Here is a 27,797-nt window from a genome sequence, read left to right as displayed (position 1 = left end):
CAGGTGTCACATATCACATTACTCAGCACAGTCTCCCATATACAGACTCAGGAGCACACAGATATACAGGTGTCACATATCACATTACTCAGCGCAGTCTCCTATATACAGACTCAGGAGCACACAGATATACAGGTGTCATATATCACATTAGTCACAGTCTGCTGGTGCATCCTAGTCCCATCGTATTGCAACTTAGACGTATTTTCGTTGAAGAAACCCGATGCTAGCAGGGCAGCACTGACCTAGCGGCTCACTCACGCCAGGAAAGTCGCACTGCATGGCGTATTGAGGCGAGATGAGAAGGACACATCTGTATGAGATTCTTGTCCTGCACTTATTCAGGAGGGTCCCCGTAGCTCGCTGTAACAGGAGACACTGCTGCCCGCAGTTATATAGCTATGGCTGTTATATCACTGCAATGAGCCTGTTCACCGTACTAGACTACCAAAAGTGACCCTCCAACAGTCCTGGTAAGCCCTGCCAACCAACGCTTCCCTATTAGACCGGTTTTTCCTAGATGGTGTCACACAAGCAGATTTCTGTGTTTGGCGGCTGTTAGAAAGATGCTGCAGCATGTAGTTCCTGCGGGACAGTTGCTGAAGCAAGTACATAACAGAAATCCTCTGCACCAGTCACACCAGCCATAGACCAGCATTTCTCGCTAGGATAGAAATATTCTGGAACGATAGAAGAGCTGGTTGCCTGGCTATTTTCCAGCTTGTGCGACACCACCCTAAATCTACATACGGACCACCCTCAGATACGGACATCTACCTTCTAGGTTCCAGGGTCTGCACCGTGATGATCTTCTCAAAGTTGGTGACGAAAGCTTCCAGCCACTGTTGCAAGTAATTCAGGTCTTTCTGCAAGAGAGAGACAGAGACGTGAGCAGGGAACCCTGTAACTAGACAGCAGGGACGCGGCTCCATACAATCATTGCACTTAGGCCCTGATTCAGACCCACTCGCAAGCGGCTGTCCGCTCGCAAGTGGGTCGATGGTGTGCACTGAGCATGCGCACGACGGAGGGAGCTCCATCGTGCGCATGCGCCAGACATGACGAGCGAAGGAAAGTCCTTCGCTCGTTGTGTCTGATCAAAGGGGGCGTGCTGTCGATGTTGATTGACAGCACGCCCCCTTTGGTAGGCGTGCCGGGGGCGTGCCTCCCTGACGGGGGCGTTCCCACGGGAACGCCTCCCATCAGAAGCCGGCCCACTGACATCACTAGTGATGTCAGTGGGAGTGATTTTGGCTCTGATAGAACCAAAATCACTCCGGAGCTTGCGGTTGAAAACCTCAACCGCAGGCTCCGGCTCGCAGTTTCGATGGTCGCGATGGTCACGACCATCGCGGCCATCAAACTGCACGCTAGTATAGCCTGTGGGTGGTGACCCACAGCTATACGAGCGTCCAGGAGGACGTCCATTTTCATGGAGGGCGGCCCTCATTCAGAGCGTGCGCTCTGCTCAGAGCGCACGGCTCTGAATGAGGGCCTTAGTCTCCAGGGGATAGGAGACATCTAGCGATTTAGGTGAATGACAATATTGGCTTATAGTGCAGCAAAACTTCTCATAACATAGTTAGAAACGTATATATATATATAATCCAGAAAGTCCTGCACTCACACATTCATTCAGAAATTTTTTGGTCAGGGTGCACTTCAAGACAAAAAGTCCCTAGTATAGAAATTGTATCCACCGATATCGTTGGATGAAGGCACTCACTTAAAACAAATCACTTTATTGAGTCATTTTAGACAAAGAATTCAATATATCTGTTTATGTCAGACACCCCTTCATTTGTGTCGACGTTTCGGTCTAAAGACAGACCTTTTTCAAGACAAGTGTCTGTAGTAATATATCAGAAAAAAAGCATCTAAAAAAAGAAAAAAATGACACGTCAAGTCAAATAACAAAGTCTATCTGGCCCCATTCTATAGATTACCCCTCAAATTTTTTTTACAAACATCCCATAAGACCTGTGAACTCAAAAAGTATGGTTCACCGTCAAAAGGAAATCACTGGAAATCAATTTCTATGGAAAAAACAGCAGTATGTACATGAAACTAAATTATACACCATGATGGAGACCGGAACATGCTATAACATTATCCCAAACGCCAAATGACAAGTGGAACAGTCTCGTAAAACAGGCAATATGAAATAAAAGAATCTCTTAGCAAAATATCACACATTTAGAATGTCCATCACAAACATCCCCATAAAAAATATCACCATGCATGATCAAATGTGTGAAAATACACGTACCCACACATGTGTGAACACATACAGATAACAAACCACTACACATGTTAAAATCAATCCCAGTAGGTGACTAGCAACCCATCACCACTAGGAGGCACATCAAATGACTAAGTGTAACCCATGCTGAAGGTAACACATACTTGTGTCAACAAATTCCAAGTTGTTCATAGGGCCCGCATATATAATGCTACTCAATAGTGATGATCACCAGAACGACCATATAATACTGTATAAAAACCAATGCAAAGAATACATGAGTGAATTTATAACCATACATATATCTTTACCCATTACGGATGGGATGGCATGAAAAAAATATATATAGAGAGATGGTTACCAGCCCAACAATATGGAAACAAAGGGGTGTCTGACATAAACAGATATATTGAATTCTTTGTCTAAAATGACTCAATAAAGTGATTTGCTTTAGGGGGGTCCTTCATCCAACGATATCGGTGGATACAATTTAAATATATAGATATATATATGTGTGTGTATACATACACGAGAGATAAGATAGGTTGTTTCGGTGCACTAAACAAATCAAACCTATTTATATAACGCACGACTTTTACGTGTGCGCCGTGTCGGTACTTTTCTCAGATCTGTTTTGCATTTCTTACTTTTTTATCTTTGTCGTCTGTGTGTAGAGATATCGGAAATCGTGGAACTGATCCCCAGAAATGAACCTGTCTGCAGGGACCAGATCCACAAAGGAGATTACACAGCAGATGCAGAGAGAGACTCCCAGTGTCAGGAGACAATCACAGGAAAGAATGCGTAGAAATACAGCGGTATTCTGAGGGCCATGCACTAAACGAATCAAACCTATTTATATAACTGTGCGACAAGGGGCCTATCCATTAGCAGATAAATTGAATGACTGAACGATATATCGTTCAGTTGTTCAATTTATCTGCTAATGGATAGGCCCTGACCGATGACAGATGCGCACTGTCGCAGCTGATAAATTTGATCATACGTCTCTCCAACATGTTGGTCAATAATCGCATATCGCTGCCAGATATTAGAAATATCTGGCAGTTTATATGCAGTAAACGATGAACGATATTAACGGCAGCTACAAAGCGCTGCAGAGAAAAAAATCCGCTCCCTGAATGACGTGATGCAATATCGGTCATCGCTCGTCTTTTGCAAAAAATCTGTCATGTACATGACCGATATCTTTCAGCGCAGCCAGCGGAATTTTCAATAGATATCTTTTGTCCTTCATCGTTCAGAAAAACATCTGCTAATGGATAGGCCCCTTTACGTGTGCGCCGTGTCTGCACGGAATAGCTGGGAGGACATACAGAACGACATGGAGAGGCTGTGGATAATCCCGCAGGAAGCATCCTCACAGGAATATGAGCCTTAAATCCGATTCTCTTTCCCTGCACCAAACTTGTATGCAACAAGACGTACAGCACAAAGCGGGCAGAGGTCGCTATCTGGGGACGGTAATGATGGTAAGTGACGGCCGCTCGTCTGTACATCACACCGGAGATCGGTGACGCAAGGACGACATCCTGCACCAGAGAGCGAGCACAGGCAGCTGCGGCTAGAGGCTCATCTCACCTCCAATTGCTCAACTTCTCCTCATCATCCCCACCGAAATGACAATCTCTTCCTGCAGCAGTGGGAGGGGGCTGGGGAATGGGCTGGGGGGGTATTCTCTCAGATCTGTTTTGCATTTCTCACTTTTTTGTTGTTGTCTTTGTGTAGAGATATCGGAAATCGTGGAACTGATCCCCAGAAAAAGGCAGCAATCTGTACTCAAATATAGTATTAACTAGAGATGAGCGGTTCAGTATTACTAAGGTATGTTCGGATCTTAAAAGCGACATCATATTGGCTATCCGGCTCTCACGTGTTTTGGAGAGCCAATATGGTAAATCCGAACTGGCGTTAATTTGGCGAAAATAGCAGAGTCATCACCGAACCTCTCATCTATAGTATTAAAAGAAATGCAATGGTTACTTATACACAGAAGGGAAAAGGATATTATCAGGACACTTCTCCTAAAGCAAGACCTATTGCAGCTCTCATCGTGTTCACTACCAGATGGGCTCCTGTCTGTATTGTCTTTGTTAATAAATAACGTTTGCACAGTACAGGTTGTTTTTACAATTTCCTATTATAAAGTGTTTTTAGCGGATTAATAGAAGAGCCACAGCAGCTGCCACTTAATAAAACTGCACAGACCGATTACTCAGGTAAATGTCACCTGGAAAGTTCAAGTGGCAGTTAAAGGACCGTAACCACCTGTCATACACACACACACACACACACACACATACACACACACATATCCGTATCTTGCGGCTTTCACAATCATACATCAGAAGATATGTTATTACAGAGTGGTGTCTCTATCTCTGATTAAATGATTATTTATGGAGGGTAATGTGCCGTCTGCTAGAGGGTTATATATCCGTGCGGTCTCAGAGTTGTATCCGTTTGCCCATCTCTGGTATAGACCATGCCAGACCCTGGAACTCCTGTATAACCTGTTACATATATAACGCTCAGTGTTACGCATATAGGATTATTTTGCATCTGGTCTTCGGCGGCCTTGTAAAGCCCAGGCGGCAGCTTACACACAATGGGACTATATCACTATACTGACCCCAGCATAGGTTGTACCATGTTGTATAATATAACAAAAGTGAGGTCATCCTGCAGCAGGAGAGAAGTGGTGCCCCGCACCGGACGCAGCCCCAGGCAGCTGCCTGTGCTGCCTTACAATGATCCCAGCTCTAATGATGGTAGTTCCAGGTAATAAACTTTTACCCTCGGAGAGTAATGACTGTAAATGACAAGAAGTCCTAGTTCCTCATAAAGTCCTGATCACTCTCACACTGACTCGCTAAGGAGGATGCAGGGCGGCTCATCCACTTTCACTACATGTTCACACTTATTGTGCAGAGCTCAGAGAGGAGACCCAGAAGATCCTTATATACAAGCCAGGAAAACGCAACGTTCTGCGAGCAGCGACCAATTCAGAACACTCATCCTCCACCTTCCGCGCAGACCAGAGGCTCATCCTCCACTGGCAGCAATAATAGTGATACTGATCTCGCTCTTCTCTTCCTGTATAGGATCTGACATATCAGATTACACTATCAGAACCCTTATTACTACCGTAGCTGTTTTTTTCCGTCATCGTCAGCTTGTAAATCCACCCGAGGATAAGGCGCCGTGAATATATGATATAGGAATACGTCAGGCAGGCTGAACCCACACGCTGTGATAGATCTGATCATGTACACGGATCACGTCATGGAGGTCGCACATGCAGAATTCTGCACAATCTATAAACAAAGGTAGATTATGCACACCTGCCAGAGCACCCCCTATGGCAGAACCGAACTTATCCAGATCCATTAAACAGCCCCCAATATGTGAATATCACATAGTTCTCTCCATGCAGAATACTACCAATGAGCCTGGACCCACAAGACCTTGGCAGTGGCTTTCAGCAATGTGCTCCAGTGGAGATAAAAGATGAAAACAGGAAGACTGGTGTGCATGGAAAATATCATTCCCCCAATAACCTTCGCTCATAATTTCGCAACCTATAATATTTTTGATTTTTTTCACATAAGAAATTAGTAATAAACTCTGCATCTAGGAAAGAAGTTTTTTCTCTAAAAATAAAAACGTTTAAAAAAAGCAGAAAACATTCACCAATCCCTAATAAATCTATAAACTCTGAGGCAATAACCTGACATATAATTCTCTATTGTAAATACAAGTGTAATAAAACTTAACAACAATGAGCAAAATACCTCAGAGCAGTATATATATATATATATATATATATATATATATATATATTGTTCTCTTTATCTTTGCTTGTAAGGAGACGAGGGTTAGTCACCTGATCGGGATGCGGTGGTCTCACCCAGTCACTTTGCCTCATCACCTTAGCGACCAGGTTGGAGAGAATCATCCCTGAGTGCAGTGCATGGGGGGGCCAGTGAGAATGGGGGACAGCAGTGAGCGAGGGGCCGGCAGCGTTATGAGAATGGGGGACAGCAGTGAGCGAGGGGCCGGCAGCGTTATGAGAATGAAGACTATGTACAGAGCCCCAGGAAATGCTCAGTCACAGGAGTCATCACAACACTTCCTCTGCTATCTCTGCAACAAAACCACCACAGATACACAACACCCCTCTACCCTCCCAGCGTGCCCACAGGGGGGCTCCCCTCAAACACTCCGCCCCTGTGCCAAACCACCACATGGAGGCAATGGCTCAGACCTAAGGACTCCAGGTAAGTCATCATTACCACACAGCCAGCTGCCCCATTGCCTGTGCTTCATTACATTACATTCATTTTACACTATTTTATGCTAAATGCTTATTATAACATTAAGCGCTTTTGTTATGGGCACCAAAAATTTCCGCCAAACCTCTCCCTGATCTCTATCTTCCCCCAGTCCTACATCCCCATTAGCCTTTTCACTCCCTTCACTGGCCTCCTCTGTACCCCCAAATCCCCTCTCTGCACCTGGCATTGTCACCCTCTTCACACCCAGAACCCAATCTCCCATCCCGCTACCTAGCCCCCCCCCTCCAGCCTGCACACCCTCTGTCCCTAGTGAGGAGACCTGTGCCCCGCTCGTGTCTTTTACCCCTTCCACTTGCCCCTTTGAGTCCACCCCCCCCCGCACCTCCTCCACATTCTCTCCCCTAATACTTGCTAACAAATTGCCCAACTCTTCCATCTGTACCGTTGCTTTTCCCCTCCTCCTTCCTCTCCCCCAGCCTCAAAAAAAACCCTCCCTGGACCCCGATTCTCTATCTCCTCCGCTTTATTGCGAAGTTTCTTGAAATAAAAATAAAAAGCCCAAACCGCTATATTCCCATCGAGAATCCAGACTTCAGAAAACAATTGAATATCGAAGCATCAGCAAAGTTTTTAACGTGTGAAGTATATGAACTACGGATTTACTAACTGACCACAAACCAGGTGACAAACTCGCCCAAATAAATGTCCTACGTGTTTGTAGAAAGCACTGCCCAGATCTTTCAGATCTATATTAAAAATAAGAAACTCCCAAATAATAAATAATTAAAATAACGTGGGACCTCTCCCAAATGCATAACTATCCCTAGGCCTAGAAGACTAGGCTGGTAGTGGAAATTTTAGGAGGACAGTGTGGGGCCCCCTTCATTTTACACGAACCAGCACGCAGCTTGACCAGTCACAGCTGGCGGTACCATAGAAGGGAGACACGTGGTGTGGGATCTCCCATCATGCCACCAACCCTACACCAGTCGGCACCAGGTCTCGGTTCCCTAGGGGGGTCTGGATAACATCATGCAGACTCCCCCTCCGAGCCAACAGAACTCAGGTTATTACACACACCAATGTAGCAGTGGATATGGGATGAATAATAATAGTTGTAACACTGTTCTTTACTGGCGGAGCTAGCCCTGCCCAAATTTTAAGGGCTGCTAGAGCACGCTCTGGCAACCAGGGCCTGCTGGTACCTGTAGAGCACCTCTTTGCCCTCCCTCTGAGACTTCTCCCGTGCTGCTTTAGACCTCTGTACTTACTCCATCATCCAAATCAGGCTGTACAACAATCTCCGCAGCTTGAAACTCACCTTTCATAAAGAAAACTATCAGCCCCCCAACAAACCCACTGCCTTCTGCCACCCTACACCCCCCTCTCTGTTGTACGCCCCCCTCTCATTTAGATTGTACGTTCTGACGAGCAGGGTCCTTCTTCTCTCACTATCCACTTCACCAGCAAATTGATGGCGCTGCTGATTCTTTGTGGCACCTAATAAATAGAGGACAAAAATAATAACCTGTCCTGATTGAGGTGAAACAGCCCGAATGTATGGGATCTGTCACACCCACCCCTGCAGAACAGGACTTGTTTTGCTAATAAGACAGTGCTGAGGTAATGCCACACACTGGCGCCCCTTCAGTGCCGCGATTACCAGTGTTAGTCGCAATCAATATATGTTTTCAGTAGCGGAGAAGAGCACTGGGTGCAACCCATAGTCAGAAGCACCGTATATCACTCCCGCGGGAGAGGCACTTGTCACACTCATACTGCGGCATAGACCCACCCCTGTGCCGCGTGACCACTCCCCTTCTAGTGGGAGACTGGCTGACCTTATGCTGCCGCAATTTAAGAAATGTTGAGGTCAGAATATCAATAATTAAAGTTCCTTGGAAACCGCTGCGAAATCTTCCACCAAATCCAGGTAGCTTTTCTTCTTCCGCTATCTGGTCTTAAAACAATTATTTTATATCATCAGAGATTACAAGACAATGACACCACATGTCACAAATATGGCGTGATGTCTTATTCGTGCGACACTTTTTAATTCTAATTTAAAAAAACAAACAAAAAGAAAAATACACTCTCTCTTCTGAGAGATACTTGGTTTCATTGTTACCGGCCACTTGGAAAACTGCAGCAATCATTCCACAATTTACTTTTACGAACACATCCACGAGGGGGCAGTATTCCAGCGCAACTGCCCCTCGCGTCCTGCAAATAGCGACGCCTCTCTGTGCTGAAAACTGTCAACACTCCGCAGTCCTGTATATTAGAGACTTCAGAGGAAACGTCAGCGTTAAACCAACAGCCGTTATCTTTTACAGATCAAAATAAAATGTGGTTAACGGTTTGTGTCAAGTGATCCGAGGTTCTCTGCGCTGCGTGTGGGGCAGAGGAAACTTTACAGAGCAGGTTAATAGGACGAGACACAGCTGGAAAACCACACAAGTGAGGGTTTTATTAGGGCCATGAATTTAGTTTATCCAACGTGAAAAGACAACGCATACTGTTCTCAAGATATGTATAAAGCATGACCACCCCAATGCTTCCGGTAAAAGGGGCAAAGCACGGAGAGCGCTCTCCAATGCAGAAGTGGACAAATGGACACGCAACCAATCAGCTTCCACCCATCATTTTATAGAATATACTTGAGAAAGCTGATTGGTTGCTATGGATACATCTTCCCACAGGCGCTAAATGTAAAACTGGGTACACACTGAGCAGACGGGCAGATCCACCGACACTGGCCGATCGGTAAATCTGTATAGCGTACCCGATCGGTCGCTTGAATGTGCCCGTCCAGTTGAGCTGTTGGTCATCGTCGGTCCCTGCAGCCAGTGTATGGGCGGTCGGCCCGCACACACAGCCAATTGTTCTGATATATCTGCAGATATATGTCGACCACCTGCTGTGCTTCAGAGCAGCTGCGATATACTGTATGTCTGTGAACAACGTCATTCACAGACATACTGGGGTACACACCCACTGACGCACTAGCGATATATCGCCCATCAGTCTGCTGCCACCTTTCCTCACAGGCAGGACTGTGTCTCATACTTCATCTTGTCCAAGGGCAACAGAACTGTAATAAGACACACACACACACACACACACACACACACACCTTTATTCTGCCCTCTTGGCTAGACAGTGGAGAAGCCACCCCAAGGTATTGTATTGTTAGGGGGGATTCCAAGAAGCTCCAGAGTTAGGGGCCCATTTATCAATAAGTTTTATTATACACGAGTGATAAAACTCCTAGCGTATGATAACGGTGCTGAAGCCAATCAGCTCCCAACCGTTGTCTAGCGTTCTCACTAGGCTGTTTCAGCGGGGCGCTGCACCCTGCCCTCCTTCTGGAGGGCAAAAAGCGCCCTGCCCTCACAGCCTGCGGGTGCCGTATTCACCCGCGGGTCGCAGTGTCCCGCAGGGTGGGGAAATGTGCGGTGACACGGTCACCGCCGGTGAATAGATGCCAAGCGCATTCACCCGGCATCTATTCTCCCTGTCAGCAGCGCTTGGAGGCTGCCTGGTGTGACCGCAAGTGCCGGGCACACCCCCAAGAGTGGAGAGAAGGGTGACACGTCTTATAGACGTGCCCTCTTTTCAATGGACACGCCCCCTTTTCGGGTGCGCACGCGGCAGTGCCTTCTCTAGCTCCGACGCCCTGCCTGCCGCCGGTGCTAGAGTGAACACTAGTCCTCTGTTTAAAAAATGCCCATTTATCCTGCTTCCAACATATCAACTTCATGAACTGAGTGGTCACTTGCTGCCTAATATATCCCTCCCCTTACCAGGCGTCATCGTAACGAGATAATCAATGTCCTTCACTTCACCTGTCAGTGGTTTTACTGTTATGACTGATCGGTGTACATGCTGCGTTGTAGACACAATTGTTACCCACCTTACTGCAAGATTTTGTCTAAGGGGACCATAATTTAGCGAGGGTCAGGAAGTCCGTATGACATGTCCCTTGTAACCAGCCTCATCTCAATGGTTTTTATGCCTGAGCTGAAGCTTTCCCCCCTACTTACAAATCAATAACTACAAGGGGAAAAATGGAAACTGAAGCCGAGTTAATGTCACAGGCAGATAGTAAGATAGAGATCTGATGATCACACAGAAAGACAGAGGATGTGGTGGATTTCACATGCGTGTGACCACTATCTTGCTGCAAAGAGGGACCTCTATCCATAAGTGGAATTCAAGAGAACAACACGATACTTATAACACACACACAGTCTTGTCACGTTGCGTGAGATACAACGTTTCCACTCTAGTAAATGACACACTGTGGTCTGTAACTAGCAAGGTGTCGGCTGGCGGCAATGTAATGCAATGGTAGAGGGAGAACCTGTGTCTCAGGGCCTAATGTAAACTGCAGGTCAGCAACAGCCGGAGAGCTTGAGGCCGCACAAACACACGGGAAGGTCTTCATGTACGCACCTGTGGGAATCCTGACCACACATACAGACTGGTGCACAATTCAGGGGCTACTGAGGACCCATTCAGGGCGTCTCATTTGTTTTCGGTTTATAAGGTGCAGAACACTTGAACCAAAAATGCAGAGACGCACGCGGCTACCGAGGAGGTGAGTAGAGATTTAGGGCCTGATTCAGAGCCGGACGCAATCAGCGCTCGCTCGTCATGAAAATAGGGGTGGCTATTCAAATGAACCGTTCGCTCTTTGCGGTCTGTTCACGCCTCTAGGTCTGAACGAGCGAACAAAACTTGCGGTCGTTATTTGGGAAACTACGCCCCCTGGCCGCTCGCATCCTACGTCATGTCCGCTATTTATTAGATTAATCGAGTACATCGACCAGGGTATGAACTGCTCGCTATTCTTGTGGTTGGTTTTTGCTACCACAATTTTGCGAGCAGTTCTGGCTATAAAATAACCCAGTGACGTGGTCAATGACGCTGCTGTATTAATTATGCACACCCATAAAACGCCCGTTTTGACCTTTAAGCACGCCTGCGATCGGATCTCCACTCCCCGTTTTCAAGCACCTTCCCCTGTTACCACCCACATACGTCTCTTTCTGTCACTGAAATTATCCGGCATTCGCTATTTTGCGAGCACATGAATTTCGACCGCACTGACTGGTTCGCGCATGCGTATAACGATCTGTACGCATGCGCAGTTGGGCAAACATCGCTCGGAGCGAACGAGCTGCCGCTTACGAGTGGCTCTGAATCAGGCCCTTAATCTTATTCATCCTAACCCTTGTAATAATCTCAGCAGAAGGAAACAATGGATGGTACGTGGCTCATACTCAGATTGGGGAGTGTAGAGATTATAAACATTAATAATACATTCAACAATTGATCAAATCCTAATTGTATATATGAACTGGTTTTTGTAAATGTAAGGTCATTGAGGGCAGGTAATCTGAATGCCTTTATTAGCTTGTGGCATTGATCACCCACAGAGGTGGGGTCCAGGATTACCTGTCAGGAAGTCTAATTAATGAAACACCTTCCTTGTGCTCTGCATTCGTTTCAAATAAAATGTACATTCAATATGAAATTCTGCCGATCGCCCATACTCATGCTGCAGGGACCCGGGGGTGAGTGACAGCTGAACCGGCAGGGCTAATCACCCAGTTGTGCCATTAGTCCCGACACATCGGGCGGACGATTAATTAAGTTTATATGCACTTACCAATAGCCAGTTAGGTCTGTGGGTCGGCCTACTGTGTACACAGCATAAGTCTGCATATAAATGTCATGAGGATGCTCTTCCGGTACGAACACATCACAAGGTAAACAAGGAACCATCTAGCCAAAAAGGTTTTCAGACTTCAAACAGGAACAAGGACCAAAACCATATTTTATCTGTCTTGACATAAAATTGATAATAGCTGGAAGTTCCCAAAATCATAGAAATATACCTGAAGTCTATATGTAGGTCTGCTTTGAGTTGGGAGTCAGTAGGATGTATGGTTTAGGAGAAATTAGGTATCTGATCCATCACAAATCACAGCGCAGTCATGCTTACACCGATATTATAGCTTACACTGATATTATAGGTTCCATCACAGAAATTAATATGAACATACCAGATTTCCTGAAGCTATTACACAGGGGAAATTATGTATAGTTATTTTTACTTAGGTTAAAACTTAAATGGGTTGAACTGACCCTTCCCTGGGACAATTAACAGCAAGCCAGTCATCAGGAACTTGGTTATGGCATCATCTATGTAGGGGGGAGAACAGGTGATAAAAGGTAGGGGATTATTTTGTTCTGTGTCATACTTGGGGGGACCAATTCTGAGTTGTAGCCTGTAACTGCATTTTCCATTGGCGACATCCCTACCCCTCCCCAGAATAAGCCAAATATTATTCTGTGTAAGTTTCATCCTTTTTATTTTGAAATGACAACACGTTTGTCTATGTAATCAGTAACCGTTTATTCAATCATTTCTGTCACTAAGCATTGTACTTGCTTTTGTAAATAAAGTGTTCCTTTATTAGACTATTTCATATATGCTCCAAAACCCAGTCTTTGAGGCAGCTATTAGATCGCTAAGGTTACGCTATAACGATTATTTATTACTAGATACAGGGGGAGACCAACTGACTGAGTGCTAGTTTGTGTCGCTGAGCCTGCACAATTCTGATACAGTGTTAGGGGGCCTGTGGCCCTTTGTGATTTTACCACGGGTGGTGGCAGAAGAGATGTGTATGTTATAACGGGCAGAGAGATAGAATATTCATTGTATTTTATTCAGCTCTGTCCTCACTACATCGGAACTTGTAGAGTTGGGATACAAACTGTTAATAATCGCGGCACCCTAAATGCCCACTTCCATAGATAAAGGTTCTAACGCCAAAAGTAAAATCCCCGTATGTCTTATTAAGGGGTAGATCTCCTAAAGGTTTGGTCTATGCCTAAAAAATTCTGCAATCTTAGGAAGGTTCCTATTAAACAATGTAATAATGTACAATAATTAGGTACATGCACTAAGTGCAGGAGTCGCTCCAAGTAAGCAACCCGTTTTTAGATGGTCCCCGGCCACTCGCGATCCGACAACCTCAGCAAGATTTTAAAACCCTGCAGAATGTTGCACGCAGAGACCAAGAAAAACAAATTTCCGCAGAACGTCTCTCACATCATCGATTAAATGTTTCCACTATAAACGTTACATTTCTTTCATAAACATGGATTATATTCCCCTCTCACTTCTGTTTGGATTCAGATCCGAAAACGGCGTCAGTTTTACACTGAAACATGGAGACGAGAGGAAGACACAGACACAGATGTACGCGCGGGCGTTCGCACCTAAATAAATATTTAGCTCCAGGAAAATGAAAACATTGGCGCTGAAAATAAACCCCACAAACACAGTAAGCTTTGGGATATTCTGAATACGGAGATTTCCTGAGTAGGAGTCACCGGGGAGGGGGTGTTCAGGGGGTCACAGAAGATATGGCAGCTCTCACACAATCGGCCTGATACAGAGGTAAATGAAAATGCAGAATTCCGTGCATGGAAAAATGCGTATATTCCCCATATGCCAAGTTATACCCATGTAGAAGTGCGCTGTCACCTATCCTACACAAGGTGTAACAGATATGACCGGAAAGAGGCGTATTTACACTTACTGCCAGGCCTAGCCCATTGTTCCACAGGCTCGCGCTCTCTGAATTTAGCCTACAGGAGAAGGACCCATGAGTACACCCCATTACAGCCCAAATTACGCCTAGTCAGTCGTAACTGCGGATGCAGCCAAAAAAGTGCGAAAACACGCAACATGCGCACAGTCAACTCTGCTTCATCCGCGGTCTCTAGCGCCAAACTGTCCTCCGATGCGCATATACACCACTTACGAATTAGCAGTGGCGTTACATTGGGGCCGTATTTTGGGAACGGAACATCTCAGACGTCACAGATTGCGATAAGCTTTTATTTACTACCTATACCCATGTCTTGTTCTTACATGGCCGGTGTGATTAATGAGACTGCCTGCGCTGTGAAGCTGCGCGTCTATGTGCACTTTATGTAGAAAGAAAAAAATATTTACAAAAAGTGGGGTTTTCGTGTCAAGATCCTCTAATAAGTAGGAAAATTAGGCAAATGTGAGCTCTTTCCAACCTACCTGCGACCATCAGCTGACACAGCTGCGCCACCACCAAAGCGGCAGGACACTTTAAAATAGCTGCAGGGAAGGGGGATAGCGGGAGAGCCAATCAGAAGCCATATTCCCTGTAACGGCAGCTTGTGATTGGTCCTCCCTTTCACCCCTCCTCAGTGTCACATAGCCCTGGGTTTAGGATCCATGGCAGAGATGCTCTAGTACTCCTGGCAGGATGGCTCCCCCACCCCCCACCCCAGAGGACACGTGGAGACATTGACCATAGCAACAAATGAGCTTATTCATATGTTATAGAATGTTCTAGATAAATGCTAGTTAGAAGCTGATTGGTTGCCACTTGTCCATTCTTCAGGAGGTTTGGTACAGTTCCCCCTCAGTGTCTTACTGTAGTGAATATATGTAGTCAGGTATGAGGATGGAGAGCACGGTCACCAATAAACCCATGCACAGTAATATCAGTCCGGGCGGGCAGACGAGCTGGCATGGACATTGGTGGAATGATACCCGCTCCGTTTACTTGCACGTCCTCCATTGCTGCCCCTCCCTCACCTGCAGGTGCCCTTTACCCGCTACACCTCAAAGACTATCACACCGGACATGCGGCATCACTGGGAATTAACGATACGTCTGATCGCTGGCAGCCTTAGCGCAGATTCAGCATTAATACATGTAACGATTATAAATAAGTCTAGAAGAGCACGGAGGGGGTAGAAGTCAGGATGGGGGGGTGTTACAAGTTTAGGAAGGTAACAGACATGTTTGTTATAGTAAATAGGCCAGTGCAGCTATAGAAAGAAGTTAGTTTATAGGAAATGAGGTTGGGGGAAGGGGGGGGCGGATGGGGTAAGATAACGGTGCAGCGTTGTGTAGTCGTCAGCAATTCCTTGGAGGCAGGAGTTGGAGGCTCTTACAAGGGAGGGTGACAGACATAGATGGAGGAGTATATAGATGAAGACAGATGTATCGGTGTACAACCATTTCACATCATATACAGGTGCAAGTCTGTCCTACAGTTTCTGCATGATTGGGTCAGCAAATGGCTCACATTTGTCAGAGCTCAACTGACCCACCAATATGTTACAATAACTGGGAACAGAACCTTCTACAGAAATGAAAGTGTATAATTCTCAGACCCATCCAATCCCCTCATCATTTCAATAAAACCCCATCCCCTACCTCCCCTCACTCCAATTCCATCAATCCTCTCCCCATCCAATACATCACCTCACTCCAAATCCATCCAACCTACCCCACCATTCCCTACCTCCCCTCACTCCAATTCCATATATCCTCTCCCCATCCAATACATCACCTCGCTCCTAGTCCACACAACCCCCCATTCCCCCTCTCCCCTACCTACCCTCCCCCCATTCTCCTACCTGCCGTCACTCCAATTCCATATATCCTCTCCCCATCCAATACATCACCACACTCCTAATCCACACAACCCCCCCATTCCCCCTCTCCCCTACCTACCCTCCCCCATTCCCCTACGTGCCCTCACTCCAATTCCATCTATCCTCTCCCCATCCAATACCTCACCACACTCCTAATCCACCCAACCTACCCCACCATTCCCTAACTGCCCTCACTCCAATTCCATCTATCCTCTCACCATCCAATACATCACCACACTCCTAATCCACACAACCCCCCCATTCCCCCTCTCCCCTACCTACCCTCCCCCATTCCCCTACCTGCCCTCACTCCAATTCCCCTCCCCCCATTCCCCTACCTGCCCTCAATCCAATTCCATCTATCCTCTCTCCATCCAATACATCACCTCACTCCTAATCCACACAACCCCCCCATTCCCCCTCTCCCCTACCTACCCTCCCCCCATTCTCCTACCTGCCCTCACTCCAATTCCCCTAACTACACTGACTCCAATGTTCCTCCCCCATTCCCCTACCTGCCCTCACTCCAATGCCCCTCCCCCATTCCCCTACCTGCCCTTACTCCAATGCCCTCCCCCCATTCCCCTACCTGCCCTCACTCCAATGCCCTCCCCCCATTCCCCTACCTGCCCTTACTCCAATGCCCTCCCCCCATTCCCCTACCTGCCCTCACTCCAATGCCCTCCCCCCATTCCCCTACCTGCCCTCACTCCAATTCCCCTCCCCCATTCCCCTACCTGCCCTCACTCCAATGCCCTCCCCCCATTCCCCTACCTGCCCTCACTCCAATTCCCCTCCCCCATTTCCCTACCTGCCCTCACTCCAATGCCCTCCCCCCATTCCCATACCTGCCCTCACTCCAATTCCCCTCCCCCATTCCCCTAACTCAATTCCCCTCTCCCCATTCCCCTACCTGCCCTCACTCCAATTCCCCTCCCCCATTCCCCTACCTGCCCTCACTCCAATGCCCTCCCCCCATTCCCCTACCTGCCCTCACTCCAATTCCCCTCCCCCATTTCCCTACCTGCCCTCACTCCAATGCCCTCCCCCCATTCCCATACCTGCCCTCACTCCAATTCCCCTCCCCCATTCCCCTAACTCCAATTCCCCTCTCCCCATTCCCCTAACTGCCCTCACTCCAATTCCCCTCCCCCATTCCCCTAACTCCAATTCCCCTCTCCCCATTCCCCTAACTGCCCTCACTCCAATGCCCTCCCCACATTCCCCTAACTACCCTCACTCCTTCCCCTCTCCCATTCCCCTAACTACCCTCACTCCAATGCCCCTCCCCCATTATCCTACCTGGCCTCACTCCAATGCCCCTCCCCCATTCCCCTACATGCCCTCACTCCAATGCCCGTCCCCCCATTCCCCTCCCCCCATTCCCCTACCTGCCCTCACTCTAATTCCATCTATCCTCTCCCCATCTAATAACATAACCTCACTCCTAATCCACCCACCCTCTCCCCAACCCTACCTGCCCTCACTCCATTCCCCTCTCCCCATCCCCTACCTCCCCTTACTCCCATCTACCCACCCGCTCCCCAGCCCTGACCTCACTTCAATTCCAACCCCCCCTCCTCATCCCCTACCTCCCCTCACTCAAATTCCACCCCTCCCCCCTTTAGAGCTTCTGTATTCTTACCCGTAACCCAATAATTGAATGAATGATAAAAGCAGCATCATTTGCATACTGCTGAGACCATCACATCTATGTACTATGCTCTTACACGCAGTGTTTGTTGGAATTGTATTCTGTACTGTATTGCACTGATGCTTTCAATAAACCAATTTTAAAATGTTGAATTATTGGCAATGTATTAATATAAGACTGGGGCATTATCGCCCCATTACAAAATAGGGTAATATGTAGGAACGCTAAGCGGGATCAGGAGAATGAGGGGAAAGCTGATTTACATTCAGCGTGATATTACACCTTGCTGCATTACTGTGACAAAAAACGCTGCTCAGCAACAAAATGATAGCGCAAATCCTACGTTCTTAAAGTGGACCGGTTATAAAACCACACACGATTGCCACTGTAAACCACTAAATCGCCATGAAATCACTAACATGTTTTTTTCCTATACAATACTCTCTGAAAGGTCACACAGCGGAAGCCTCCATGTTATGGCGAGAACCGGGATTCAGGAGGACACAGCTCATCACTTCACTAGGAACTTTGGGCCTCATGCCTCAATATCCTCACTAGGTCTAATGTGAGTCAAGATGCTGAATATTGGTTCAACTCACAAAATGGCCGCCTCCGCCCTACAACCAAAAACCGTACAATGCAGACTACTAGGATGTGCTACATTTTGTAATAGCTCAGGGTCTTAGTGCATTTTCCCTTCAACGATCTCTGCCCCCTAAAAAGCTACATCAAACCAACCATTATCCGAGGACTTCAAATGTGCAACAAGAAATAGTTTGCATTAATAAACTACGGTTTAAGCTTTAGGAGTGTTCATGGATCTTTCATGCTTTTTGATCCCATTTTCGGTGCTAGCGAAGCCTGATTAAGAGCCCAAGGCAATAACCGGACGTGGGCAATCTCTGCGCCTTTCTTTTGCCAGAATCCTAGATAGTCTCTAATGGATGATCCAGCTCTGGTCGCTAGATCCCTGTACAGAAGTCTTGCATCTATACGGGGACTCTGGCTCGTAAAGTGCCGGCCTAGATCTATAAACACCCAAACCAGTTATTCCACCTGCACCAGAAAACGTCTGTCTCAGGTTCACAAGGTGGAGATCCCGAATCTACACACGCCTGCACCCCAGGAAGCAGGCCAGGTCCTCTGCTAAGATGTCACCGCCGTGTACAGGACAGGCCTCAGGTGTCTAATAGGCCGACCGACTGCCATCACTATGACAACACTTCAGGGCAGGCTTCAGGCCTGGACAACCCAAATGCCAGGGCACACGGTAACCCCTTCAGTGCTGCTAAGAAAAGCTGCAGACTTACTCAGCAGCCTATATACAGTACAAATACTTCTCTGGGATGCGCTATACGATTCCTCCTCATTATTATGATTTACACAGCCCCAACCATATTCTACACCACGGTACACACCACTTCCTGCCCCATAGGAGCTTACAGTCTCAATTCCCGATCACTGTGTGTATATATGTGCGTACACACACACCGTTCAGCCATGAGATTAGACCACCTGCCTAATATTGTGTAGGTCCCATTCACACCGCCAAAAAGCTCCCGCCCGCAGAGGCATGGACTCGGCAAGACCCCTGAAGGTGTACTGTGCTATCTGGCACCAAGAGGTTAGCAGCAGATCCTGTAAAGCTGGGGGCACATTAGAAGATACATGTACCCAGTGATGCGACATATCTGGTGGCAGGTACATATTAGACGATCCGGTGACCGACCGCCATGTCGGCACCAGCCACATCCCGCTTCATGGGGTTGTCAGTCGTATTGTCAGATTCAGCTGCATGTAGGGCCGACCTGACGATGCGACTGATGACCACACGGGAGCGCACATGACACGGCATAGAGCGGACACATTAGGCGACAATATCTTGGACAGATAGGCCGAAATATCGTCTAATGTATACCCAGCATATGTCCTGTAACTGGAGAGGTGCGCCGGAGTCTTTGCTCTCATCTGTGCATTCGCCATCTCTTCAAAGTTATCACATGGCGCAACGGGACAAGCCGCACAGGAGGCACATCTCAGGTTCTTTATAAGGTCCTATATATATATATATTTAGTTACTGTTTATATACAGTGTTATCCCATTTATACAGATGACGACAAACACTAGAGTAATGAGACTTCAATATAATAATGTGTAATATAGGAATCCATACAGTAATCTAATAGGTTGGGAAAGAGGAATCCCTACAGTAATATGATAAGAGGGATAGAGGAATCCCTACAGTAATATGATAAGAGAGATAGAGGAATCCCTACAGTAATATGATATGCGGGATAGAGCAATCCCTACAGTAATATAATATGCGGGATAGAGCAATCCCTACAGTAATATAATATGCGGGATAGAGGAATCCCTACAGTAATATAATATGCAGGATAGAGGAATCCCTACAGTAATATGATAAGAGGGATAGAGGAATCCCTACAGTAATATGATGAGAGATAGAGGAATCCCTACAGTAATATAATATATGGGATAGAGCAATCCCTACAGTAATATAATATGCGGGATAGAGCAATCCCTACAGTAATATAATATGCGGGATAGAGGAATCCCTACAGTAATATAATATGCAGGATAGAGGAATCCCTACAGTAATATGATAAGAGGGATAGAGGAATCCCTACAGTAATATAATATGCAGGATAGAGCAATCCCTACAGTAATATAATATGCGGGATAGAGGAATCCCTACAGTAATATAATATGCGGGATAGAGGAATCCCTACAGTAATATAATATGCAGGATAGAGCAATCCCTACGGTAATATGATATGCGGGATAGAGGAATCCCTACAGTAATATAATATGCAGCATAGAGGAATCCCTACAGTAATATGATATGCGGGATAGAGGAATCCCTACAGTAATAAAATATGCGGGATAGAGGAATCCCTACAGTAATAAAATATGCGGGATAGATGAATCCCTACAGTAATATAATATGCAGGATAGAGCAATCCCTACAGTAATATAATATGCGGGATAGAGGAATCCCTACAGTAATATATGCAGGATAGAGGAATCCCTACAGTAATATAATATGCGGGATAGAGCAATCCCTACAGTAATATAATATGCGGGATAGAGGAATCCCTACAGTAATATAATATGCAGGATAGAGCAATCCCTACGGTAATATAATATGCAGCATAGAGGAATCCCTACAGTAATATGATATGCGGGATAGAGGAATCCCTACAGTAATAAAATATGCGGGATAGAGGAATCCCTACAGTAATATAATATGCAGGATAGAGGAATCCCTACAGTAATAAAATATGCGGGATAGATGAATCCCTACAGTAATATAATATGCAGGATAGAGGAATCCCTACAGTAATAAAATATGCGGGATAGAGGAATCCCTACAGTAATATGATATGCGGGATAGAGGAATCCCTACAGTAATAAAATATGCGGGATAGAGGAATCCCTACAGTAATAAAATATGCGGGATAGATGAATCCCTACAGTAATATAATATGCAGGATAGAGCAATCCCTACAGTAATATAATATGCGGGATAGAGGAATCCCTACAGTAATATATGCAGGATAGAGGAATCCCTACAGTAATATAATATGCGGGATAGAGCAATCCCTACAGTAATATAATATGCGGGATAGAGGAATCCCTACAGTAATATAATATGCAGGATAGAGCAATCCCTACGGTAATATAATATGCAGCATAGAGGAATCCCTACAGTAATATGATATGCGGGATAGAGGAATCCCTACAGTCATAAAATATGCGGGATAGAGGAATCCCTACAGTAATATAATATGCAGGATAGAGGAATCCCTACAGTAATAAAATATGCGGGATAGATGAATCCCTACAGTAATATAATATGCAGGATAGAGCAATCCCTACAGTAATATAATATGCAGGATAGAGGAATCCCTACAGTAATATAATATGCGGGATAGAGGAATCCCACAGTAATATAATATGCAGGATAGTGGAATCCCTACAGTAATATATTCAGGATAGAGGAATCCCTACAGTAATATAATATGCGGGATAGAGGAATCCCTACAGTAATATATTCAGGATAGAGGAATCCCTACAGTAATATAATATGCGGGATAGAGGAATCCCTACAGTAATATGATGAGAGATAGAGGAATCCCTACAGTAATATAATATATGGGATAGAGCAATCCCTACAGTAATATAATATGCGGGATAGAGGAATCCCTACAGTAATATAATATGCAGGATAGAGGAATCCCTACAGTAATATGATAAGAGGGATAGAGGAATCCCTACAGTAATATAATATGCAGGATAGAGCAATCCCTACAGTAATATAATATGCGGGATAGAGGAATCCCTACAGTAATATAATATGCGGGATAGAGGAATCCCTACAGTAATATAATATGCAGGATAGAGCAATCCCTACGGTAATATGATATGCGGGATAGAGGAATCCCTACAGTAATATAATATGCAGCATAGAGGAATCCCTACAGTAATATGATATGCGGGATAGAGGAATCCCTACAGTAATAAAATATGCGGGATAGAGGAATCCCTACAGTAATAAAATATGCGGGATAGATGAATCCCTACAGTAATATAATATGCAGGATAGAGCAATCCCTACAGTAATATAATATGCGGGATAGAGGAATCCCTACAGTAATATATGCAGGATAGAGGAATCCCTACAGTAATATAATATGCGGGATAGAGCAATCCCTACAGTAATATAATATGCGGGATAGAGGAATCCCTACAGTAATATAATATGCAGGATAGAGCAATCCCTACGGTAATATAATATGCAGCATAGAGGAATCCCTACAGTAATATGATATGCGGGATAGAGGAATCCCTACAGTAATAAAATATGCGGGATAGAGGAATCCCTACAGTAATATAATATGCAGGATAGAGGAATCCCTACAGTAATAAAATATGCGGGATAGATGAATCCCTACAGTAATATAATATGCAGGATAGAGGAATCCCTACAGTAATAAAATATGCGGGATAGAGGAATCCCTACAGTAATATGATATGCGGGATAGAGGAATCCCTACAGTAATAAAATATGCGGGATAGAGGAATCCCTACAGTAATAAAATATGCGGGATAGATGAATCCCTACAGTAATATAATATGCAGGATAGAGCAATCCCTACAGTAATATAATATGCGGGATAGAGGAATCCCTACAGTAATATATGCAGGATAGAGGAATCCCTACAGTAATATAATATGCGGGATAGAGCAATCCCTACAGTAATATAATATGCGGGATAGAGGAATCCCTACAGTAATATAATATGCAGGATAGAGCAATCCCTACGGTAATATAATATGCAGCATAGAGGAATCCCTACAGTAATATGATATGCGGGATAGAGGAATCCCTACAGTCATAAAATATGCGGGATAGAGGAATCCCTACAGTAATATAATATGCAGGATAGAGGAATCCCTACAGTAATAAAATATGCGGGATAGATGAATCCCTACAGTAATATAATATGCAGGATAGAGCAATCCCTACAGTAATATAATATGCAGGATAGAGGAATCCCTACAGTAATATAATATGCGGGATAGAGGAATCCCACAGTAATATAATATGCAGGATAGTGGAATCCCTACAGTAATATATTCAGGATAGAGGAATCCCTACAGTAATATAATATGCGGGATAGAGGAATCCCTACAGTAATATATTCAGGATAGAGGAATCCCTACAGTAATATAATATGCGGGATAGAGGAATCCCTACAGTAATATGATGAGAGATAGAGGAATCCCTACAGTAATATAATATACGGGATAGAGCAATCCCTACAGTAATATAATATGCGGGATAGAGGAATCCCTACAGTAATATAATATGCAGGATAGAGGAATCCCTACAGTAATATGATAAGAGGGATAGAGGAATCCCTACAGTAATATAATATGCGGGATAGAGCAATCCCTACAGTAATATAATATGCGGGATAGAGGAATCCCTACAGTAATATATGCAGGATATAGGAATCCCTACAGTAATATAATATACGGGATAGAGCAATCCCTACAGTAATATAATATGCGGGATAGAGGAATCCCTACAGTAATATAATATGCAGGATAGAGCAATCCCTACGGTAATATAATATGCAGCATAGAGGAATCCCTACAGTAATATAATATGCAGGATAGAATAATCCCTACAGTAATATGATAAGAGGGATAGAGGAATCCCTACAGTAATATAATATGCAGGATAGAGCAATCCCTACAGTAATATAATATGCAGTATAGAGGAATCCCTACAGTAATATATGCAGGATAGAGGAATCCCTACAGTAATATAATATACGGGATAGAGCAATCCCTACAGTAATATAATATGCGGGATAGAGGAATCCCTACAGTAATATAATATGCAGGATAGAGCAATCCCTACGGTAATATAATATGCAGCATAGAGGAATCCCTACAGTAATATGATATGCGGGATAGAGGAATCCCTACAGTAATAAAATATGCGGGATAGATGAATCCCTACAGTAATATAATATGCAGGATAGAGCAATCCCTACAGTAATATAATATGCAGGATAGAGGAATCCCTACAGTAATATAATATGCGGGATAGAGGAATCCCACAGTAATATAATATGCAGGATAGAGCAATCCCTACAGTAATATAATATGCGGGATAGAGGAATCCCTACAGTAATATAATATGCGGGATAGAGGAATCCCTACAGTAATATAATATGCGGGATAGAGGAATCCCTACAGTAATATATGCAGGATAGAGGAATCCCTACAGTAATATAATATGCGTTATAGAGGAATCCCTACAGTAATATAATATGCGTTATAGAGGAATCCCTACAGTAATATAATATGCAGGATAGAGCAATCCCTACAGTAATATAATATGCGGGATAGAGGAATCCCTACAGTAATATAATATGCAGGAAATAGCAATCCCTACAGTAATATAATATGCAGGATAGAGGAATCCCTACAGTAATATAATATGCAGGAAATAGCAATCCCTACAGTAATATAATATGCAGGAAATAGCAATCCCTACAGTAATATAATATGCAGGATAGAGGAATCCCTACAGTAATATAATATGCAGGATAGAGCAATCCCTACAGTAATATAATATGCGGGATAGAGGAATCCCTACAGTAATATAATATGCCGGATAGAGCAATCCCTACAGTAATATAATATGCAGGATAGAGCAATCCCTACAGTAATATAATATGCAGGATAGAGGAATCCCTACAGTAATATAATATGCGGGATAGAGCAATCCCTACAGTAATATAATATGCGGGATAGAGGAATCCCTACAGTAATATAATATGCGGGATAGAGGAATCCCTACAGTAATATAATATGCGGGATAGAGGAATCCCTACAGTAATATAATATGCGGGATAGAGGAATCCCTACAGTAATATAATATGCGGGATAGAGGAATCCCTACAGTAATATGATATGCAGGATAGAGGAATCCCTACAGTAATATAATATGCAGGATAGAGGAATCCCTACAGTAATAAAATATGCGGGATAGAGGAATCCTTACAGTAATAAAATATGCGGGATAGATGAATCCCTACAGTAATATAATATGCAGGAAATAGCAATCCCTACAGTAATATAATATGCGGGATAGAGGAATCCCTACAGTAATATAATATGCGGGATAGAGGAATCCCTACAGTAATATAATATGCTGGATAGAGCAATCCCTACAACTATATAGATATATACACTATATGGACAAAAGTATTCGGACGCCTGACCATTACACCTACAGGGACTGTAATGACCTTGTATTCAAATACATACTGTACACTTAATGATGGAGTTAGTCGCCCTTTTGCAGCTATAACAGCTTCCACCCTTTTTGGAAGGCTCCACAAAATGTTGGGAGTGTTTCTGTGGGAGTTTGTGCCCATTCATTGTGGAGCATTTATGAGGTCAGGCACTGATGGCCTGGCTGGCAATCTACATTCCAGTTCATCTCAAAGGTGCTTGATGGGGTTGAGGTCAGGTCTCTGTGCGGGGCAATCATGTTCTTCCACACCAAACTCATCAAACCATGGCCGAGATGTACTAAATAGGAAAATGCGGTAAAACCCCCGAAAATGCAGTTTTCGGGGGTTTTACCGCATTGCCCATATGTACAAAGCACTGCTTAGTCCCGATGGGCAACGCCACCGGGGGGGCCTTACCCAATAGAAGCCTATGGACTTCTTTTCTAGACGCTCCCCCCTTGGGAGGGATCTGATCGGATCCCTCCCATGAACCCTTGCGCCTTCTGCGCATGTGCAGGACGACAGAAGAGGGACTTCTGGGTTTTAAACCCGAAAATCCCTTTGCCTGGCAGCAATGCAAAGGACAGATCTTTTCGGGAGAGCAGTCCTTTGCGAAATTCTTGGTACATACCGAGGCGATGAACCGCGGTATATATCCGAAGACAGGTGGGATGTACCGCATCACTAATGTGTTGCTTAGTACATCCCGCCCCATGTCATTATAGTCCTTGCTCTGTGCACTGGGGCACAGTCATGCTGGAATAGAACAGGGCCTTCCCCAAACTGTTGCCACAAAGTTGGAAGCCTAGCAAAATATCTTGTTATGCTGAAGCATTACGATTGCCCCTCACTGGAGATAAGGGGCCTGGCCCAAACCCTGGCACACAACCCCATGTATCATTATCCCTCCTCCACCACACTTCACAGGTGGCACAATGCAGTCAGGCAGGTAACGTTCTCCCGGCATCCGCCAAACCCAAACTCGCCCATCTGACTGCCAAACAGAGAAGCGTGATTGGTCACTTCACAGAACACGTTTCCACTGCGCCACAGTCCAGTGTCGGTGAGCTATACACTGCTCCATCCCACGCTTGGCATTGCAGCTGCTCAGCCATGGAAACCCATTACATTAGCTCCCGACGCAGTTTTTGTGCTTACATTAATGCCAGTGGAAATTTAAAATTCAAGCTATGGAAGCAGCAGAGCGTTGGCGAGTTTTACGCACCATGCACCTTAGTGGTCGTTGACCTCGCTCTGTGATTTTACGTGGTCATCCACTTCGTGGCTGAGTTGCTGTTCCTAAACGCTTCCACTTTCTAATATCACCTACAGGTGACCGTGGAATATCCAGCAGGATTAAATTTCACGATCTTATTGCAAAGGTGGCTTCATATCACAGTACCACGCATCCTATCACAGTACCAGGCATCCTATCACAGTACCAGGCATCCTATCACAGTACCACGCATCCTATCACAGTACCACGCATCCTATCACAGTACCACGCATCCTATCACAGTACCAGGCTTCCTATCACAGTACCAGGCTTCCTATCACAGTACCACGCATCCTATCACAGTACCACGCATCCTATCACAGTACCAGGCATCCTATCACAGTACCAGGCATCCTATCACAGTACCAGGCATCCTATCACAGTACCAGGCATCCTATCACAGTACCAGGCATCCTATCACAGTACCAGGCTTCCTATCACAGTACCACACTTCCTATCACAGTACCACGCTTGAAGTCAGGACCCATTTTATATGACAAATGTTTTTAAATGGAGACTACATGGCTAGGTGCTTGATTTTATACACCTGTGGCAGCGGGTCTGATTGAAACACTTCAATTCAATAATTAACAGCTTTGGCCAAATACTTTTGTCCATATAGTGTAGATAGATATGAGATAGATAGATATGAGATAGATAGATATGAGATAAGCCGCATATCCACTAGGCGACTAGGGAAAGACAGTACAATTATAACATCGTAATGGTACCGTCGTTCCACATCCCCTGCAGAGCCTACACTGAACGATCAGTCATTCAGTGTAGGCACCCTCCCTCACCCCCGAACATGGGCAATGTCGTTATCGCCAGATTGACCGGCATGTTCGGGCGATGATTGATGTCGGAAACGACCAGCAGGAGCGCGCATCGCTGATCGTTTCCGACATTATAGTGCGCGATTTGTGCACGATTAATGAGCAATTGCACGATTAC

General features: G+C 45.1%; 1 protein-coding gene across 3 annotated transcripts in view; it reads right to left on the bottom strand.

Moving 5' to 3' along the window:
- Nucleotides 1–27,797, bottom strand: part of NBEAL2 (neurobeachin like 2) — a 205,423-nt gene that overhangs the window by 95,148 nt on the left and 82,478 nt on the right. For all 3 annotated transcript variants that reach the window (XM_088463189.1, XM_088463190.1, XM_088463191.1), the window contains exon 2: nt 778–866. In XM_088463189.1, the coding sequence (XP_088319315.1) occupies nt 778–866 (89 nt within the window). The remainder of the gene's footprint in view (nt 1–777; nt 867–27,797) is intronic.

The sequence above is a fragment of the Taudactylus pleione genome, unplaced genomic scaffold, assembly GCF_031769625.1.
Source record: "Taudactylus pleione unplaced genomic scaffold, aTauple2 ptg001330l, whole genome shotgun sequence".
Taxonomy (NCBI): domain Eukaryota; kingdom Metazoa; phylum Chordata; class Amphibia; order Anura; family Myobatrachidae; genus Taudactylus; species Taudactylus pleione.
The sequence above is the reverse complement of the archived record's forward strand: the minus strand, read 5'-3'. Positions and strand labels throughout refer to the sequence as shown.